The sequence below is a fragment of the Argentina anserina genome, chromosome 1, assembly GCF_933775445.1.
Source record: "Argentina anserina chromosome 1, drPotAnse1.1, whole genome shotgun sequence".
Taxonomy (NCBI): Eukaryota; Viridiplantae; Streptophyta; class Magnoliopsida; order Rosales; family Rosaceae; genus Argentina; species Argentina anserina.
The window spans coordinates 13,287,823-13,308,753 of NC_065872.1; the positions used below are offsets into that span (position 1 = coordinate 13,287,823).

The 20,931-nt window shown below is 38.1% G+C and overlaps 2 protein-coding genes across 2 annotated transcripts; both read right to left on the bottom strand.

Moving 5' to 3' along the window:
• Positions 1-1,213: 1,213 nt before the first annotated feature.
• On the bottom strand, positions 1,214-6,566 carry LOC126788104 (N6-adenosine-methyltransferase non-catalytic subunit MTB). The gene is made up of 7 exons (XM_050514070.1): positions 6,427-6,566; positions 3,365-6,024; positions 3,047-3,130; positions 2,839-2,943; positions 2,605-2,713; positions 2,171-2,322; positions 1,214-1,738 (listed from the first exon to the last, which is right to left on the bottom strand). Exons 2-7 carry the CDS (start codon positions 6,008-6,010, stop codon positions 1,295-1,297), a joined length of 3,540 nt encoding a protein of 1,179 aa, XP_050370027.1. The 5' UTR covers positions 6,011-6,024; positions 6,427-6,566; the 3' UTR covers positions 1,214-1,294.
• Positions 6,567-9,919: 3,353 nt separating this feature from the next.
• On the bottom strand, positions 9,920-11,173 carry LOC126802135 (F-box protein At5g07610-like). Its single transcript, XM_050529695.1, has one exon. It carries the CDS (start codon positions 11,171-11,173, stop codon positions 9,920-9,922), a length of 1,254 nt encoding a protein of 417 aa, XP_050385652.1.
• Between the last annotated feature and the right edge of the window lie 9,758 nt (positions 11,174-20,931).

Here is a 20,931-nt window from a genome sequence, read left to right on the forward strand (position 1 = left end):
TACATGATGTTCTCATGTCTCAACGGAAACCCTGGCTCGGGTGACCTACGCAAGAATCCGGTAGTCGGATTCCATACGTAAAGATTATTACTGAAAGCCACACATACCATACCATTGCAAGAGCCGAGTATCTTCGCAGATTCCGATACCGATACAGATTTTTGGAAGCTTGAGTGGACAGGTTGGGGTTTTGATTGGCGGCAGTGATTCGATGGGCTCTTCCAAGTATGATGATTTGAGCTGAGAGGCAGATTTGGTGAACTGTGGATCGGAGATGATGGAACGCCACCTTTTCGAAACTGATCTGAGTCTAGCGAGGGACTTCACCGGCAATCTGTTGAGAATGTCCACTAGCTAGGATATCGTCGGGTAAGATTTCATCGCCTACGTTCTTTCCCGCCATTGAAATTTTGCCTCCCATGTATGATTTCCGTAGAAACTTGCCAGACTCGATGCCTCGGTGAGTGATCTTGGTAGTTTAACTCTAACCAGAGTTCAGCGGGATTAGGTTCTAAATGTGGGAGAGTTTACACTATACACTAAATTTGGCTCCAGTTTTTTTGTTACTATTGGTGTGTTGTCGATATACTAATTGGACACGTCAACTTACAAGGAAGCAATATAAAATTTCATATTGATGGGAAATAAAAATAGAAAACCAAATCGGAGTACGTAATTCAATCATAATTGCAGTTGTTATATTTTTTATTTTTTTGTCAAATTCTTATAACAGGCAATTGTTAACTTTTTTACATCTTCACGTGGAAAATAAAATCACTTTCTATTTCATAACATGATTTACGTGGTTAACGTCAATCATCCAAGATCGTGTCTGCAACAGTCCATTATTATATGGTGTTTCAAAGAATACTTTGAATGAATGAGTATTGTATGTCAACAAGAGCAAGTATTTTTCGTAAACTAGTGAATTTTGGTCCATTGCATAATAAATTGTACAGTAGCTCTTTGCAACTATCAGCAGAAAGGCCATTCTACATATCAAAATTCTGAAGGTTGACCTCAGTTTTTTTTTTGTCAATATGTTGACCTCAGTTGGGTATGAAGATTTACACAGCAATGAAAAATTTGCTTCTGCTGCGTAGCTTCGCCCCGTAATGCAGTAGAGCAAGCTGTGATCGTCTTTCGAATGGTGGTGTTTATGCCGATGGAAATGCATGGAAATGCAGATGGGGAAGTAACCAACTCAGAAGGATGCACGCACAACAGTGCGCCTTTTCTTTCCATTTATATTTGAGGGAAAAAGAATTACAGAGAATTTCGAGTACTTATCTCATTACAACAAATTCATGTGTCTGTGAGCCTCAAAATCTATATAGTCTCCATTTGCCTGTCCACTAAAACCATACATATCAAAAACCTCATCATCTGAAGGCATAATACTTCCCTCTCTACCTTTAAAACCCTCCATTGGCGAAGAACCCCAAGGAGCTGGAGTTGAGGGATTGGAACTTGAAGCTTCTTGGTTCATACTTAAACCGGTTGGATTCTGTGGGGAGTTTCCAGCCGGCCTTCTGTTGGAGGAATTTCCTGCTGTCAGAGAAATGGATGCTGATTGCTGGTGCTGCATCTGCTGCTGGTTTTTCATTGGTGACTTGGGCCGAAGGGCTTCAATATCAGGGGTTGTTACAACCAGATGAGGTGCCTCTGGAGGCGGATTTCGCCCACCCCCTCCTTGCCAGACTTTCCCGTCCTTGTCAGCAAAGTTCCGGATATAAGCCTGCATGTAACATTCATGATCAGAATCCATAACAGAAATCAGAACAGTTTCTGAAACTTCTTTTGAGATAGAAAATGAATTTTGATGCTTGAAATGGGACAGTGATGACCAACTATGAGTCACAGAATAAACTTGATGCAATACTTTAGCTTTATTATCCTCAGACCAAGAGATACAAATTTCAAGGACAACTCATGTTCTGGTGGGCGTGTTGTACATCTGATGTCATTTATCAGAAACACATTTTCTCAACAATCACTGTCCTTGAATAGTATTTCAGTTACCATATCCACATCAACTGAACTCAGTGGCTAAGCCATAAATGGGAAATAAATAGAAGTGTTTGATGGTTCAGCCTAAATTATCAACCAGTAGCTGAAACTGAGAAACTAGTCCAAAATGATCGACCAGTAGCAGAAACTGATATTTTACCTCAGCGTGAAAGTTTGATGAGGATAATTCTTTACCAACAGTCAGCCAACCAGCTCGAATATTGTGGTCTTCACCAAAGAGCTCAAGCCTCCGGCGACCAAGGGCAAAATGCTCAATTATCCTGTACATGTCATCAGGCTTCTGAGTTGAACCTGCAATTTCCAAGGGAGAAAAGCTGGCATCACCAGAACTTATTTTATCGCTCTAGATTGTAAATGAGACACTATCATAAGTTAGCTTGTGGAACTTTTGATGTTATGATGAGTTATTCAAGATCTGTTATGCTTACAGCTAAGCAAAATTTTGCTACAAGGAATTTTGTCTTTATGCAGGGAATTACCATGTCTGACAAAGTTACAAACCTCTACTACACAAGAGCTAACCAGGAAATCATTTTCCTCTTTCAATTTATGTAGGTTGTTGAGGATACTAACCATATGGAGGTTCCTCAGCTATGATTACATCAGTATCAATGTTGGCATGGATTATATGGCCATCAGTGCTGCGACGAACAGTGCCCTTTATTCCCATCAGGCAATGTTCCTTTGGGTATAGGCAAAAATAAAATCCATTTATAAAATGAGTTAATGTGATTTAAAAAAACAAAAAGATCAAGGAACTAGGGGAGAGTTCAGGTGAAGACATTCACAACTGAAAATGGCACCAACCTTTGAGTGCTGAAACAACGTATGAGAATCATGCCGCAAACCAGGAGTTGCATTAGTTTTGTTCGTCTTCACCCAACATATGTCCTCACACCTACGAAATCCCCACTGCAAGATCACAATGATAAAACATTAGTAAACACAACTAGTTCATTAAAACATAAAATCATAAATCATATAAAAGGTAAAAAAGTAAAGGCTAGTTAAACACCTTTTTCAGACATTGACGGCCCTGCTCAAGACCCATGCCATCACCCACCCAAAGAAAGATAAATGAAGGTGTGTCTGCTATTGCCTGTGAAGACAAAGGACCGAAATCTGGTTAACGAGTCTCAAGTGGGTGAAACAAATAAGACAGAAAGTAAACCCTAATGGCCTAATGTATGTGATTAATGGTTTAATGGAACTCATCTTTGTATGATTGGCAGCTTATTTATGAGAGGAGTGATATGCTTGTCTTTACAATTATAAGCATGAAGTTGACAGATAAACGCTTCAAAAAACTAACATTATTGATCAGTCAGTTTACCTCAATCTTAAGATTCATTATTTCTTCAAATGTCCAATACTCTGTATGGTCGGCAACTCCAGGAGCACGATGAACATATTCCTCCCATGGTGGATCAACAAGAATCACATCAAATTTGGTTCCAAAGAACTCTGGAGTCAGCTCAAACTCTTTCAGGTCACATTTATAGTACATGGGATGAGAAGCGGCTTTTTCCACAATCTCATCTTTTTTCTGTATAAGCTCTCGAAGCTTGGGGTAATCCTCCACAACATTTGTAAGCTCTAGCTCCCTGATGAAATTCTGGGGTCGCATACCAGTATCAACAAAATTTTGAGAGTAATCGTTCTGCTCTCCTCTAGAAGGAGCTTTACCAGGAGGTCCACTACTTTTATGAGGAACCCAACCACCTTGATTTTTATCAGCAGGAATTCCTCGTCCCATTGGCCCAGCAGGATTAAAACCAGGGGCAGATATGCTCGGAGGACCTCCTCTTCCAGGTCCAGATTGGCCAAAAAACATGGAAGTGCTTGTTGGACTGACCATATTAGGAGGAAATCGTGGGCCTGATGCTCCATGAGGAACAGAGGGTGGGATGGGTAACATGCTAAGGTCAACACCTCGAGCCCCAGGCCACACAGGTGGAGGAAATGGAAACATTAACGGACCTGGAGATGGTGACATGCTAGGGGTAAGTGGCTGCATGGGTCCTGGAGGAGGCATTCCAATAGGTCCAAATGGTGATCCCATCTGAACCATCATCGGAGGTGGGATTGCCATCTGCTGGCTGTCTCTTCCAGTAAGCCTACCCCTTCCTCCTCTCCCCCCTCTACCCCCCTTCACTCCTTGAGAAGCATTTCTATTGAAAGACCCTGGCTCTGCATTTCCATATGGAGGCTGTGAACCACCACTAGAACTATGGCCGCCGGCACTGCGGCCAGGCATAAGACCTCTCTGTCCCCTTCCCTTCATTCCATGTGTGTCAAAGTCATCCTTCCATGAACTCTGATCTCGCGAGGTAGTATCATCTGTATATCTTTCCTTTGAATCTTCCCTGGGGGGTCCAGACCCGTACATATCACTCTTCCTAGTCCATTCTTCATCATTTGGTCCTGATTTTCCATCAGACTGTTGGCCAACTTCATTTCTCCTAGAAAAGTTGGATCCCAACTCTGGTCTTCCATAATCGATTGGCTTAGTTTGGATCTCAATCACATCATAATTTTCATTTGAAATTCCAAAGTTTGATGAAGTTTTCACAGCTTCACCCCGGTTTCCATCTTTTCTGTTACCAGATCGACCGTGAGGCCTTTCATTGTCGGCCCTCTCACGACCGTGTCTCGGAAGCTCCCACTCCCTACTATGATCATAATTGATATCCCCATTTTTGGAATCCTTGTCATTACTGGGGGGTTGCCGTCTTTTCCAGTTCTCTTTGGGGACTTCCCGGTCCCTATTCCTGTCACTATAGTAATCATCTCTGCCTTTAGGCCGGTCATCCCTATAGCCATCTTTTTCCAGTTCCTTCCGCTTGAGGTTAGAACTTCGATCATAATCCGTCTCAAAGTGTTCTGAATCCGGATATCGCCTCCCGGTCCTCTCAGGTGTCCTTGACCTGGTGGTATTTCCAAATTCTTTAGCACCCTTATCTTTCATCCCTGCACTATCATAATCATCTGCATTAGATAACCTCTCCCTAGCCTCAGTAGCATCGCAAGCAGTGGGAGTTCTCTGCTGTCTATGCTTTTCAGCTTTCTCTTTCCCAGATCTGTCTTCACGAGTGATAGGACTGCCCTTGTTATCTTCTTCAAGTATTTCTCCCCTGCTTTTGCTCTTACTCTTTTCCACATCAGCTTTTCTCTCTTCTTTGTTATTAGATTTATAACCCCTTTCACTGCTGGAATCTAACCCCCTGATTTTACTTTCGCTCGGTTCATTTCTTGCTGACACAGCTTTCTCTTTAGAAGGCTCATACTTAAGATCAGCAGGTTTACCACCTCTTGAATCGGATCTTTCATTATAACTTTCTTCCGCTTTCTTGCCACCATCTGATTCATCCCATTTTCTTCTTGAAGTCTTCACCTGTTCGGATACTTTCTCTCGAATGCTTTCTTTCCTGTCGGAATACTTGGAATCCCTGTCCAGTGTCTTTTCATGTTCTCCATCATGAGACCTTTCTTCTTTGCTCTTACTTTTAGTCTGGGAATTCTCGTGTTGTGCAAGCTTTGAAGCCAGTTTCCTTCTTTCACTTTCTTCAGCTCTAACCAGCCCTCTACCCCCCGACTTATCTCCCCCATCTTGCCTATTCTCCAATTCTCCATCCTGATACCAGCTGCTCAACTTCTCCAAACTACTCACCTCTTGCTTCTTCTTCATCACCTTAGACCGCGACTCTTTTCTTGACTCATAGTCCTCCTCATCGCTATCCACATTGCTAGACCCACCCGACCGTTTACGGTTCTCACTTCTATCCCCATGACTTCTTCTCCTCCCACCGCCATCCACGTCCTCCCCATTCCCTGACTTCCTCGACCTGCTCGACCTGTGCTTCCTCTTATCACTCCCCTCCCACTCTTCGTCCTCCCCCGCCCGATCACCCTTCGAATCAGACCCATCATCCACCTCTCGTTTCACATAACTCCGACTAATACGTTCCGGCGAATCCATCGCAACTCCCAATCCTTCAAATCAATCATACAAAACGTACAAGCATTATTACCAATTTTCTTCATCCTGACATTGTTCCAGACCAGACTCCAAAAAAAAAAAAAACAAATCTAAAATCTGTCACAGTAGAACTACTAATTGCATAAACCTAGCTTCAAATTCCAATCCTTAAGTATTATATAAACCAATTCTAAGCTCCACAGACAAAAACAAAGTTAAGAAACTAAAGCGTAGCAATAACGGAGAGCATCTAGATTTTGAGAGATGAAGCAGATTGAATCGAATTAGAACTAAGAATGGGTAAGGGTTTCATATGAGTTAAACTACGAATTGAGGCGACTAAACCCAGTAAAACCCTAAAAATATAAATTCCCAATCTGTAAAGAAATAGAGCAGGAATTCAAATAGAGACTTACGATTTTGCCAAGTTCGAGGCGGGCGAGGTGCTGGAGTTGGTCGACGTTCCAGAGAAGAAGAAGAAGAAGAAGAAGAGAGGGTTAACTCGATCTATGAAGAGAGACCAAACTTCAATTGAAGGCGCTGAAGAAAGCCTCTTTACTTAGTTAAAACGACGTCGGTTACTTGTTATTATAAGTTTATAACCAAGGATCTTTTAAACGACGTCGCTTACTTGTTGTATATTCAACTATGATTTCAAATGATTTTGATTTATTTATTATAATCAACAGATTCTGAAATCCATAGATTATTTCAACTCCACATAGATTCAGCCAGATTTCATTGTATTGTATTGACCAGATTTGTCTTGATTTGCTTGGATTTCACAAGTGCATGTATGATTTTTATATTATTATTAAATAATAAAATATAGAACATGGAGAATTAATAAGTTGGTTATCTTTTTTAACAAATTACAAAATAATAATGTATTTTACAAAGTAATAAAAATATAAAAACAACTAAATATACTCATCCATTCCGACCTCATTGTCATCATAGTCTTCATGATCCCTCTTATTCGCATTGTCCTCATTATTTTCATTCGCATTGCCTTCAATATCATTGTTATCTTCTTGACTTTCATTATCACCATTCCGTGGTCTATTTTCCCACATAGCTTCAGCAATAGTTTCCAAGCATTAGCCTCTGCTCTTTGTTGTAGTTGACTTTGAGAAAGTAGTTCAAGATTCTCGTCTTACATACTAAGTTCTTCATCATTTTCTATTTCAGAAGAAAACTCATCGGAACGACATTCTTTATTGCAACTATTAGTACAATTATAAAAACAACCATCATTTCTTTTTTGCCTACAACAATTATACCAAATCACAAGAAAAACCCATAAAATTGATTTGAGCAATTAAAATAAACAAATGATTAAAATAAGAACATAAAATTTTTCGATCTTATTGTATGAGAGAGAGAGAGAGAGAGAGAATACATCAAAATCTCATGTCTAGATGCTTGATTTCTAACAAGCATGATATAGTGTAAAAATACTTCAAAATCCAACAAAATCAACTAATAAATGAAATCATTCAAAATCAATCGATTTTTGAATACCACCAGAATTCATAAGAGTTTTTGAAATCTTAATTGAATACTTTGAGATTTCAATGGATTGTTTAAAATCTTAATTGAATACCACAAGATTTCAAAAAGATTCTTCAAATACAAGAAAATCATATAGAGTCCTAGTTGAATACACCCCCCTTATATTCACCTATTCCTCACTTTCTTTGTCCTGATCTTGTAATTTTATTTTATTTTGGTTAATAGCTCTACAGAATTTCATTAAGCTGAGAACTAAAAAATGAATGTAATGTCATACTTGCCTTCGTGCATGCGTAAAATTCGCGCGTGCGCTTATTTGGTTTTTATAAAATAATGTATGTTGGGTGTAACATATGCATGTGTGTGAATTATGGCATTTTTAGTAAATCACGAGAGGTTTTGTTTCAAGAGAAAATATGTATTATTCTCAATTTACAATCCGCATTTCTATTTTTTTTTGTTTGAGAGATTCTATTTGCACGTCTTAAATTGCAATATAGACTTTTTAAATATTTGGTAATTTTAAAATTCCTAATTTATTATCTATATAAAAAACTAAATTAAGATAATGAAATCCTTCAATTAAAAGATCCACTCAAAGAGAATGTGGCGAATGGGTGGATATAAAATCTTGGTAAGGAGTCTTTAATTAAAAATATAAATCATAGAATAAAAAGATTAATATACATTTTGATGTCTGAATGATTGTGAACAATTGCAATTAGTATTTTAATTTTATTTCTAAACAATTGTAAAAATTGGATTTTTAGAGGATTTATATAATTTATAAGTTAGGACAAAATGAAAAGTAGGATGTGAAGATAGGTTGCTAAATTAGCTCTTAGTACATGTCTTTCTTATCGTTGGTATGGAGTGAATCCTCATGTGGAGCCCATGCTCAACTGTATTTGTACTAATTCAGCTTTCTTAATATATTTCGTCTTTGATTTAAAAAAAGATAGTGATAATAAAAGGCAAACTAGAATATTTATGTACAAAATCTGTACTAATAATAAAGCCAGAGAGAAGGTTAGGTGGTTTCGTAGGGATACGATTGTAATTCCGTAAAAATAGACAATAGTCCAAGGAGAGTCCGAGTCCGACAGCAAGTCAGTAGGTCATCCACTCATTCCTACGTGAAGATAGTCCGGTACCCCCGCAGGGTGAACTCACCTGATTAGTAACATATATAAACCGCATTACTTTAACGCATTCTTCGATGTGGGATCTCCAGTACCAAAAATAATTAAAACTCAAACCACCACCTGCAGTACCGTCGTCTAACTCCTCCCTCCTCCGCCTCTAATGAACCTTCCGAGCTCAACTCCTAAGTCCTACCCCTAGCCTTCCTCTCCTTTCTTCGAGCCCAACTCTCTAACGCTTTCTCTATCCCCCGGCCCATTCCTTCTGAGTAATAACCCTCTGCATTTTTTCGGGGTAAAGTAGTGATATTGGCCTGTGGTATTAGTTCAATACATCTAAAGTTGATCGAGGCTGGTGCCGATCGAGTCCAACCCAGGTAAATTCCAGAACAATATTCATCAAAAGTTTACCTTGGTGTTGATTTGTATGGTGAACTGAGGCTGAATGATTGATTTAAATAAAGATCGATATGGTTGCTTTAGCTTGTCGAGAGATATACCCGCATCACATGCCCATTTCTGGAAAGGTTGTGCTTTGCATTTCGATCGAATAAAGAATATTGAAACTAGGTCAGTTCTTCGAGTAATAAGTAGATACTTTGTTCATGATGCAACTTCCTTTAAAGGCAGATAACTTCCTCGATGATGCAAATTTGTATGACAGTTAGTTTTGTTCTTGTGTAGAGGAAACTATTAGCGTCAAGATGTTAAAATCAAAGCCGATCGAGTGCGGTAGTTGGCATGGTATACCTCAAGGTATTATAGACCAAATCAGAACTAAATTCAAAGGGAGAACGATATTGTTTGAATTTTGGTTTTTCCATTCATTCTCAAATTCACTTGGGTTTTCTATTTCTTTGTTTGAATTTTGGTTCTTTTGTTTCCATTTAATGCCTTTTTCATTCAGTTGCAGATGAATTAATATTTGATATAGTGCCAAAAACAGAAATATATAGACAGAACAATTCATTTAGGTGTGAACTTAGGGCTGGGACTCCATGTACTTGTGACCAGAGACAAACAATGTGTGCATTTTAATGTTTTCCGCAAAATAAAGAACGTCAACTAGTGTAGTTGTTTGATTATTATCGTTCAAATCTGTAAACGCATTGCGTGTGCAGGAATACTGTAGCAATAAATTAAGTGTAACTAGAACCACTAACTTATAACAAACATATGCACGGAATGATAAAGTCAATAGAAATTCAAATACAAAGGAAATATTTCATGCAACAGCAGCAAATTGAATTAATCACAAGACGGGAGCCAACGTCTCCATGTAATAATGTCCGCTCTCTAAAACGAGACAACCTTGCGTCGAAATCTCCTTGACGGTCCTATTTCTTTTCCTTCTTCTCCTTTTTCCATGTTTATAATTACTCGTACGTGATAAGATTAGGGACCATATGATCTCATGATTACGAGGGATAAACAACACAGAGAAAGCCCTCTCTTCATGTTGATCTTCCTTGCCGAGATACAAGACATACAAGGAAGAATTATGTAGACCAAGCGCCCTAATACTTACCAGATTAAGATCAACATGGTAACTGACAAACCAGCCAGAATAATCTCTTTCCATTTCCATCACATCAAATTCACTGTCCCTATATATGTCAATCAAATACAAATGGCCACCAGACTCTCCAAAATATCTAAACAAGATTCGTGGAAACAAGTCGTCAATTTCACAAGTTGAAATGTGACCAGCCACTCCCATACGTTCTTCACTTAAGTCGTAGTAGTATAACACATGGTCGCCTGTTACACGTTTTCCACCTTCAGAGCTGTTTCTTGACCTTGATTGGTCTGTCATCCAATGAATTGCGCCATTACAATATACCCCGCTTTCCATAGTACCAAGAATGCCAGAGCTGAGATTCTGCATATAGTTGCTCGAGGGAAAAGAAATCTCTAGAAGCCTCCAAGTTCGAGTCTCAGATGAATATATCTCTATATGGTATTGACAAAGGCAAACGACCTTGTAATGACTTGATTTGGAGGGGTCAAAAGCCAAAGCATAACGTATACAGAATGCCACCCTGCCCTTCGGAGAAGAAAGAGCCAAGAATTCATTAGTTGTGGGATTGATAACATAGATGGGATCATGACTTGGTTCAGCTCCGAACTCAAAAACCGAAATTTTCAAATTCGGAACGCAGAGGAAGAGGCCATTGCAGGACTGAAGAACCTCCAACCCCAAACCAGAGAGACCTATGAAAGGATTCCCAGAAAGCTTGCCATGAGTACCGAGACGGAAGCTGCCAAAGGATTGTTTTTCGATTTCGTAACCGTAAAAGAAAGCGGAGATGTTGGGGCTTGGATTTTGGAGGGTGTGGCGGTGACGAAATTTGGGATGGGAGATAAGTGAGTACCAGTGCTTGGAGACGCACTTGAAACGGATCAGTGATCGAGCTGGTACCAACACAAGGATCTCTGTTAGGATATCTTCTACGTTTGCTATGGCTTCTGCCGATGCTGAGCAAAATGTTCTTGGACCCTGCATTTTTTAGGGTTTCTGAGTTTTCTTTTAGTTCTTCAAGAAAGAAGTTGTAAACTCCTTTTTAAACTCGATTTGCGGTTAAAATTGTGGATTTGAAATACTTTGTTGTGTGTTTTATTGATAACTGTGCCCTCTATAATAGGTGAGTAGAATCCTATTATCTCATATACACCAGCTTATAATCTACAGATCTTCTTTTCCTATTCCAATTAGTATAGTGAATCTCTAGAGAATTCTTTCTCCTATTAAACTTAGGATAAGTAAACCTGTTTGGACTAGGACTACACCGCAAATATATATATATATATATATATGGTCTTCGGTGAATGACGTACGTGTAAATACACGAACCAATTAAAAAATAGTGACGTTAATATATATACATGAGAATGAGATGGGATGAGGGTGATTTGAGACAGAGTCAAAGATTTCCTTTTAGTACGGGGCGGGGAGCCAGGGGTTAATATATACGGCGTGGTTTCACTGTGCATGTAATAACCCTAAATTTTAAACAATGTTAGTTTGATTTGGAATTCTATAAAATTTCGATTTTTATTAGAATGAACGTATTTGGTTATGACGTTAGTAAACGAGAAACGGAAACGTTCTCGGAACGTTTAAATTGAAAAACGTTACATTTCCGTAACGTTTATATCGACTTTTATTTCGTCGATCGGTTGCGAAAACTTCCTTCACGAAAGTTGTAGAGCTCGTCGATACGAGTGCGTGGACATGTGACGCGTTCTAATCGGACGACGTACGTAAAAGTTATTCACGTCGGAAGTTAGTTTCCGATTTGTAAACTAGTATAAAAAGGAAAATTTTTTAACTAGGGTTTCCATAACAGGAAACCCTTCATTTCCGCCGCTCTCTCCTTCCTTCTCTCTCTTCTCTCGCGATTTCTTCCTCCACGAGCCCTCCCTCGCTCACAAAACCAGGCCGGCGATCGCAGCCTCCAGGCCGCCGTGCCTCTCACCGCCCACTCCGAGAGCACCGCAAGCACCTCCGCAGTCGACCCCGAGGTCGACGCACTTCCTTGCGACGCCGTGCGCTCTCTCGCCCAAACCCGAGGCCCGCATTTCGTCGCCGTCGCTCAAGCTCTTCTCCGACAAAGCTAGGGTACAGAGCAGGTACACCTCCATCACTCCTCAACCTCTGCAACCCCTACGATCGAAGGAGACGACGCGACGACAACTCGTCGAGGGATCGACTCGATCGACTCGATCGAAGCTCCACCGTTTGATTTAGGTAAGGTTTGATGAATTTGACGTTTGTGTGTGATTGTATGATGTTTGGGAGTGATTGGGAGGATTTAGGTATTGTTTTTGAAGGATTTCGGAGGAGGATCGGAGGTGTGGAGGAGGGTGGAACACCGCCGCCTTAGGCGGCGCGTGTGGTGTTATGGGGGAGCTTAGGGGCGGCGGGAGGCCGTGAGAAGGAAGAGGGGAGGAAGGAGAATGGTTTTGGGGTGGTGGTGACATCACACGCGCCGGTTTTGGGCTCGGCGCGTGGGCCCCACGCGCGGCCGGCCGGAGGTGGCGCGTGTGCCACACGCGCCGCCGTGTGAGGTGGTGGAAACAGTTTTGACAGAAGGGCATTTTGGTAATTTACTGTGTACGGTAAATGTAAATGTAATTTTTATTTACTTCGGTAAATGTAATTAAATTTTACCTTCGGTAAATGTAAATATAAATTACTTTCAGTAAATGTAAAAAGTAATTTTGTAAAAGGGTAATTTAGTAAATTTTATTTACTAAATTTGTATTTACATTTAAATCGTACGTATACGTACAGAAATACGTATTAATATTTATACGTACAGAAATACGTATTAATATTTATACGTACATAAATACGTATATAATATTTATACGTACAGAAATACGTATTAATATTTATACGTACAGAAATACGTATATAATATTTATACGTACAGAAATACGTATTAATATTTATACGTACAGAAATACGTATTAATATTTATACGTACAGAAATACGTACTAATTGCATATTCGTACCGTATCTGGGAATAGTAACAGTGAACAGTAACACTGAACAGTAATTTCGTAAAAACCGAAAATTGCTGAACAGTAACCGATTATTACTGTTTTGGCATTTAAAGGTTTACGAAACGATTCTAAATTATTTTCTTATCATTTCAAGGTGATCATTAAATCGAGGAAAGGATTTATCATCGGGAATTGTGGAATTACGCTCGAGTTGTTAAGGTGAGTAAAATCTCACTGAATTACGAATCTACCCTCGTGGTGATTCAACATTTTTGCAAGTGTGTTTATCAAATGAATTACAACATGTATATAATTTAGTGGACTACATATATACAGTATAATGGTAATAAGTACATATATATATATAGTTCATTAAATTACGTACTGTTATTAATTCATTAAAAATAGTCATTTCGGTGACGGAAAATTGTGCATGAGTATGTGATTTAAATGGTACGATATGATGTGAGAATATTGTACGTAATTCTTCAGGTGTTTATGAAATATGACATGTATAGGATATAGTGAACTATGTATATATTGTATGAATGGTAATAAATACGAATATATATAGTTTGCTATATAATATACTGTTATGATTTTTATTGTGGTGATATCGTGAAAGTTTTAAAACGTACAATATGATGAGTGATTATTGTACATGATTTTATCACGGAGAATGTTAAAAATGGTGATTTGTCTTCGGACGAGATGTGTGGTACAATATGATGTGTGATTATTGTACGTGATTTTTAACATTGAGATTGTTAAAATGTGAATTGTCTTCGGACCTGATTTTTGGTACAATATGATGTGAGATTATTGTACGTGACTTTTAACATTGAGATTGTTAAAATGTGAATTGTCTTCGGACCTGATTTTTGGTACAATATGATGTGAGATTATTGTACGTGTTTGGCAAGTCGAAACCTAGCCTTTGGCCGGGCGAAAGTTACGATACAGTTAGAGCTCTAGTCTGTCTGCCTTAGTACTGCATGCGAGGTAACGGGTGGTTATCTGCTCATGGGTACTCGGTGTATTTTGGATGTTGGGTAGCGGGTGGCTATCCAATATCAACGGTGTATTACGAGAGGGGTAACAGATGTGTACCAGCGTTCTTGGTACCCGTATTATAAATGCATTGGGTAACCAGAAGGGTTACTTAATTTCCTCATGAACGTTTTATTTCATATTTCTTTGGGTCAACCAGATGGGCTGACGAGTGACTCATGAGGGCATTTATATTTGTTGTTTTGTGATCTTTCGTATATTTTGATATGCGAATTATATTTTGATTTTACTCATACGAGCTGTAAAGCTTACCGGGTTTGTGTTTACAATCCCGGTGCACCAATTCGATGGTGTAGTGGATGACTCCGCAGGTGTAGATTAGCGGGAATTGACGGACCGCTCAGATAACTTGAAGTGATTTACCTCCAGCTTGTGTGAGGATTTTGTGTGACTATTTTGTGAGAGATTGTGAGGATTATTACATTCCAACTTACGTAATGTAAATTATAAATTTGGGTTGTAATAATTGGTTTTCTGAGTTGTATTGATAACTCAGTGATGATCCGCTGTGCACTTAAATGATTTCGATTTTATTGAGATTATTTTGTGCTTAACGACTTTAGAATTTTGAGTTTTTAAGCTCGAAATTTTGGGGTCGTTACAGTGCAAGAATTTGAGAATCAGTGTATCTGTAACGTACAGAGCTGATTACGGGGAAAAAGCGCAGGCAGATGCCAATCCATTATATATGCCCTAATAACGAAGTAACGAGCACTGATCGAAGTATCATCAACCATATATTGCGTAAGATACATGTAGTGCGTGAATCTGAAAACAAACGAGAGAATGCAGACACGTGTACAAATAAATGTAATTTATTGAATATCAAGCGCGAGGTTACAATCTTTGGTGAACTCCTCTGATTCTATCTCCGTATGTGATTTGGCTCAAGGGTGACATGCACTTGATCTTGAGGATTTGAGTTTGATTTGGATTTGATTTGATGAAGAACGAGCGATTTGGCCGCTTAATGATTCTTCGTGGACTTGAGTTTGGATTGGATTTGGATTTGATGAAGAACGAGCGATTTGGACACTTGATGATTCTTCGTGGACTTGAGGTTGGATTTGGATTTGATGAAGAACGAGCGATTTGGCCGCTTGATGATTCTTCGTGGACTTGAGGTTGGATTTGGATTTGATGAAGAACGAGCGATTTGGTGGCTTGATGATTCTTCATGGACTTGAGGTTGGATTTGGATTTGAGGAAGAACGAGCGATTTGACCGCTTGATGATTCTTCGTGGACTTGAGGTTGAATTTGGATTTGAGGAAGAACGAGCGATTTAACCGCTTGATGATTCTTCGTGGACTTGAGGTTGGATTTGGATTTGATGAAAAACGAGTGATTTGGCCGCTTGATGATTCTTCGTGGACTTGAGGTTGGATTTGGATTTGAGGAAGAACGAGCGATTTGGCCGCTTGAGGTTGGATTTGGATTTGAGGAAGAACGAGCGATTTGGCCGCTTGATGATTCTTCGTGGATTTGATGATCTTCGTGGACTTGAGAGACTTCGGGATTTGTCGAGAGTGATTCTTGCTCGAGTGATTTCTCTCCTTCTTCTCCAAGTCTAAAAATCCCTCCTTTCTCTTCATGTTGAAGGGCTATTTATAGTGTCAAGGTTTCTATTTTGTAGAATATTTTAATGACACTAAAATAATAAATTCTTTAATTATATAATTAAATCAATATGTATTTTCTGATTAGTTTAAAATTAGTTATTCTCATAATTAAATTAAACAGAAAATAATTGACTTAATTATGACCGTTAAGAAATTTATTAATTTAATCAAATGTCCGATTACCATTTCGAATCGTCAATGACATTCAATTTTCTAATGCAATTCGGAATCACGTAGCTTCGATTACGATCATCCGTTTATGTGCTGACACGAGTTTTATTCGAATCCGCACCAACTTTGTTGACTTTTGGGCGACGTGTGCAATTTTGTTGGGTCCTTGGTCGATTTAATTATTTAATGAAGATAATTTACTTCATTAAATTTCATGTGTCTACAATACCACTTACAAGTATATTCTTCATGATCATGAGTTATGTAATAGTGTAAAGTCATCACAACTATGCCAATATTATCATCACACGACATGAGAGAGACAACATAAAAAATTCAAATGACATAAATTAGTTTTTGGGGTTCTTGAGACGGCATATAATAGATATATGTCGTCTAAATAATATGATGTTTTGTTTAGATGATAAATAAGTGTGGTGTGATCAGAACCAAAAAAATCTCACTTTCCATTGAAAGCTTAGACAAACTTATAATGACAAATAAGTGTGGTGTGATCAAACCAAAATAATCACACTTTTCCATTGAAAGCTTAGACAAAGTTATAAAGACAAATAAGTATGGTATGATGAAACCCAAAATTTCTCATTTTCAATTGAAAATTTAGACGACATATTTTTGAGGTTTGAAAGAGAACATGTAATTTGATTTTTCTTTTTGACTTGTCTAAGGCTTTCAATGTAATTAAAATGGTCATAAATGTTCCCACACTATTACTGCATTATTTTAGACGACAAATTTTGTCGTCTCATGAAAACTTAAATTTTAACTTGTTGGTCATGGCCGGGAATATTTCCCACACTAAAAATTTGAAAATTTTGGCATACTTTTTGTTCATAAGTTCAAACAACATAAATTTGTCGTTTATAGGACAAAGAATTAGCCAGCCATACCCTATATGGCTGGATCTATCTATTATCAAACGAAACCTAAACTATTTTTTATTCATCTACAATCAAGCTCTCATAGAGTTTAGGGCAATAAATCCATGTAAAAAATATATACTATCACAACCCCGAAATATCAAGTGATAAACTAGAAATCGAAGCTATGAAAAACTCTAAAACAGTCTCAAAAATATTGAAATCATCTTATAATCACAGCATATCATAACTGAGTTTATAGTACATCTCAGTCGATTTGATTATTACAAAACCAGTTTATAATTCAAGTATTATAACAAATGGAAATGTAAAATCCTCACAATCCTCACCACAAATAGAAATAATAAACTTCGAAATCTTTAGAGTAGCCCTCCAATTCTGCTAATCCACACCTGCAGAATTATCCCTTGGGGTACCATATTAGGTAACGGTGCAATAGTTCAGGTACCATTTCGGGTAACAAAAATTCGTATGTACCAAAAAATACCTTTCACGATACTTCAAATATCATTTTTGGTTTTTTTTCTCTTGAATAAATGGAGTCAACCACACCCACTCTATTACTGCGACCAAATTCAAAATGTAATTCTTTGCAACATGCTTCTTCCCAACTTATTCCTTCCGTTTTAGAGTACTCTCGGGAACAGACCCAATGGAGATGGATAGGCATGTAGCTCAAAGAATTAAAGCACACGGCTACGAACCCCGGTGTCGGGGGTTTGTCAATAAGAGATTTACAATTTTAACCTTCACACATGAATAGTAAGTAACATTAAATACTTTGTTATTCAAAACTATTTTTCAAAGTACCTTTCCACAATTTTTTTTAAGTTTTGTTGTCGGTCTCGCTGGAAATTTAAGCTATTACTGCACTTTTGGTAAAGTTGTTACTGCATTCGTTCACTGTATAAATTTATATTTCCAATGTTGATATTACAATATACAATTGTGAAGAATCACATGAACAATCAAAGAAAATAAGGTATGAGATTAGAAGAAAGAATGAAAGCTAGAACGAAAAGTCGAAAACTGAGATTATAACCCTAGCTTCAATCATCGGCTATAACGTTGGGCGACTCAATCGATCAATCGCTCCTAGATCTGGAAACTTCAGCTGACATGCCTGAGATGCTGAGAGCATACTGTAGAACGAGAATATGAAAACAAACAAGAGTGCACACACATGTACAAATAAAATGTAATTTATTGATAATCCATTACACTTTCTACAATCTTTGAAAATCTAAATGCAGAAGTTGGTGAATGAGTGTGAACAAGAAGCAAGATGTTGGGGATTACCTTACATGGACCTTCATGTACCGGAAGCTCACTAAGAGTCTCAACCATCATAATCTACATGGAGTTTTTCAGATGTTGATTTTTGAAGCGGCGGCGCATGTCTATAATTTATACCATGGCTGGGAAGTGGACTTCTATGATGATACGTTTGGGAAAGTTAACAGTTTGAAAGCAATTATGAGGTCCAGCCCGGACGTAGGCAAATGGATTGGCTTGTAATTTATATGTCTACATGGATTGGTATTGTTATTGATAGTAATAATGGAAGTTTTTGGGCCGCATTAGTATAATGATAGCGATGAAGATTATTTTCTTAAGCAGGCTTTACTTATGTATCACCCATTTCCTTTCGTCATTGGTGACAATTATGGATCCAAAGATGATGCTTGGCGCTTAGGGAAGAGTTGTATGCTGGCTGCTGGTGTTGATTACAGATTTGTTGTTATGTATTAGCTGGCTATTTTGGTCGAGCAAGTGAGGAGGATCACTACTTCTGAGGACAAGTTAACTTGCAAATGTTATTCTAAGTTCCAAATTTCAAGAATGTCACCTCTCATATGTTGTTGGGTTCTTATATTTGAATTTGAGTAGAGGTTTCATGGTGCTTTTCTCATTCTAAAAATGAATCTTGCCGTTAAGGGGGGAGCAATGTAACGAGTCATTTGAAGCACACTGTTTTGTTTAACTTCGTGGACACGTTTTGGACGTGACTTTTGTCTCATTACTCCCTTTGGAGTATATATGTCTCGTTGTAACCTAGCTCAGGGTATCGAATATCAAACCTTGAATTTCATTTCTTTTATTTTCTTAGCTTTAGGTTTTAGATTCGTTACACGAGTGTAAGAGGATGTGTGCCCGGATTTGAGACCCCGGTTGTGATTTTGGGGTAGATCGTGTGTCGGTGTGGATCGACGATGGTGGTTGGTGGCTTTCATGTTGTTTGGTCGCCATGTTGGATATGGCTAGGTTCTTCCACCGGTTTGTCTCTTCTCTCATTGGTTCTTGTAATCAGGTTGAGTTGGTGGGGATGCAGTGGAGGACATCAGAGACGTGGATGTCAAGACGACCTTGTAGGTGAGGGCATGCCCATCTTTGGTGCCCATAGCATTCAAATCTCCTTGTGTAGGCTTGGGCTGCTATGGGTTAGGTTTGGGGGTTTGACCTTCCTCTGGGCAGCCACTTCTCAGTCTGTTTATAGGACCTAGGTCGTGAGGGTTGGAAGATTTGGGCTTCTAATTCCGTTTGAGTTGGAAGTCTAGATCTATGGTTGAAGTTACTTTAAATAAGTTAGTTGATATTGACAAAGCTTTTCATTCTATTACTCTTGTGTGATTGCAAGATTCATCCTAGAACTGATTAAGGGCTGGGTGGATTCTAGTTTGCTAGATTTCTCTTGTTGCTTGGTTAGTTTGTGCGTTTTGAATTGACGTTACCCTAAAAAACAGGGCGAGAACGTGTTCATGTTTTGTTTCATACCTTTTCATCTATTTAAGACTATGCCTCGTTGATTTAATTTTTAAAAAAAGAATATAACAAATTACTCAAAAGTATTTTAGTTTACAAATAACTCACTACTTAATTTGATAAAGCAAATTAAGACCAAAATTTACAAAATAAGGACCAAATGATGACAAATTACCACATGTCATAAAATAATTTACTTTTTACCATTCTTTGACTCATAGTGTTTGCTATTATCAATGAAGATGTTATATGCTACTGTCGATTATATAAACTAACTGCTACTGTAGAGTTAAAAACTAGCTGCTACTGTCGACTTGGAAGACACCTGCTATTGTCGACTTGGAAAATACAGGTTACTGTCGATTATGAATCAATCTGCTACTGTCGACTTCGAATGTACCTGCTACTGTCGACTTGGAAGGTACTTGCTACCGTCGACTATATATCTAGTTGTTACTGTCGACTAAGAATTAACTGCTAATGTGGTTTTTTTGTGAGTAAAATTTAAAATTTTAAAATTTCTCAAAACATATGCATTATGGTACTTAAATGAAAGCCGATGACATAAGAAATAACTTTATATATTGGCTCAGCTCCAAATTGCTGCTGGTTTTTTCGGAAAACTTAAATTTGCCGGAAAAAAATTATAAAATGAGGAGAGAAATTTGTTAGATCTATGAGTGACATTTGGTAATTTTTACGAAAATAAAGATATTTTGAATATTTTTACATTAATTAATTAATTTTATTTTATTTATTTTTTAGACTTAGACTTATGTCATAATTTATATAAGAAATATGAAAATGAGATTTTAGTTAATTTAAATATGGTCTAGTGCCACTAAGTAATTTTCTATAAAGAATATCGACTTTTTTTTCCTGTTTTTCTATTTTTTCCAGTACTTTAAGACAGTAGCATTTGATTTTGTAAGACAGTAGCATATGCAAAAATCAAATGACAAAAACGGCCTTTTTATCAACCAAACCAATAGCTGTTGGCATCTAAATATATCTGGAAACCAGGGTAAATGGGTAATTTTGAGACACTTGGAGGCTTCAAGCGCGCAATTGTGCCCCTCTGCACTTGAACACTTTGTCTCTAACTAAGAAACAACAGCGTGCCACTCCCAAACCACCAAGTGGTTACTCAAACCAGAGAACCCTCAAAATCTCCAAAACCCCTCAAAATCCCAAACCACTAAACCCTTCTTCTTCTTCTTCTT

Coding starts and splice junctions, on each gene's coding strand:
- LOC126802135 (XM_050529695.1), bottom strand. CDS start 11,173: ATGCAGGGTCCAAGAACATTTTGCTCAGCATCGGCAGAAGCCATAGCA.
- LOC126788104 (XM_050514070.1), bottom strand. CDS start 6,010: ATGGATTCGCCGGAACGTATTAGTCGGAGTTATGTGAAACGAGAGGTG. Junction 2,944..3,046: donor GCCGTCAATGTCTGAAAAAG/GTGTTTAACTAG, acceptor GTGATCTTGCAG/TGGGGATTTCGTAGGTGTGA. Junction 1,739..2,170: donor CATCAAACTTTCACGCTGAG/GTAAAATATCAG, acceptor TGTTACATGCAG/GCTTATATCCGGAACTTTGC.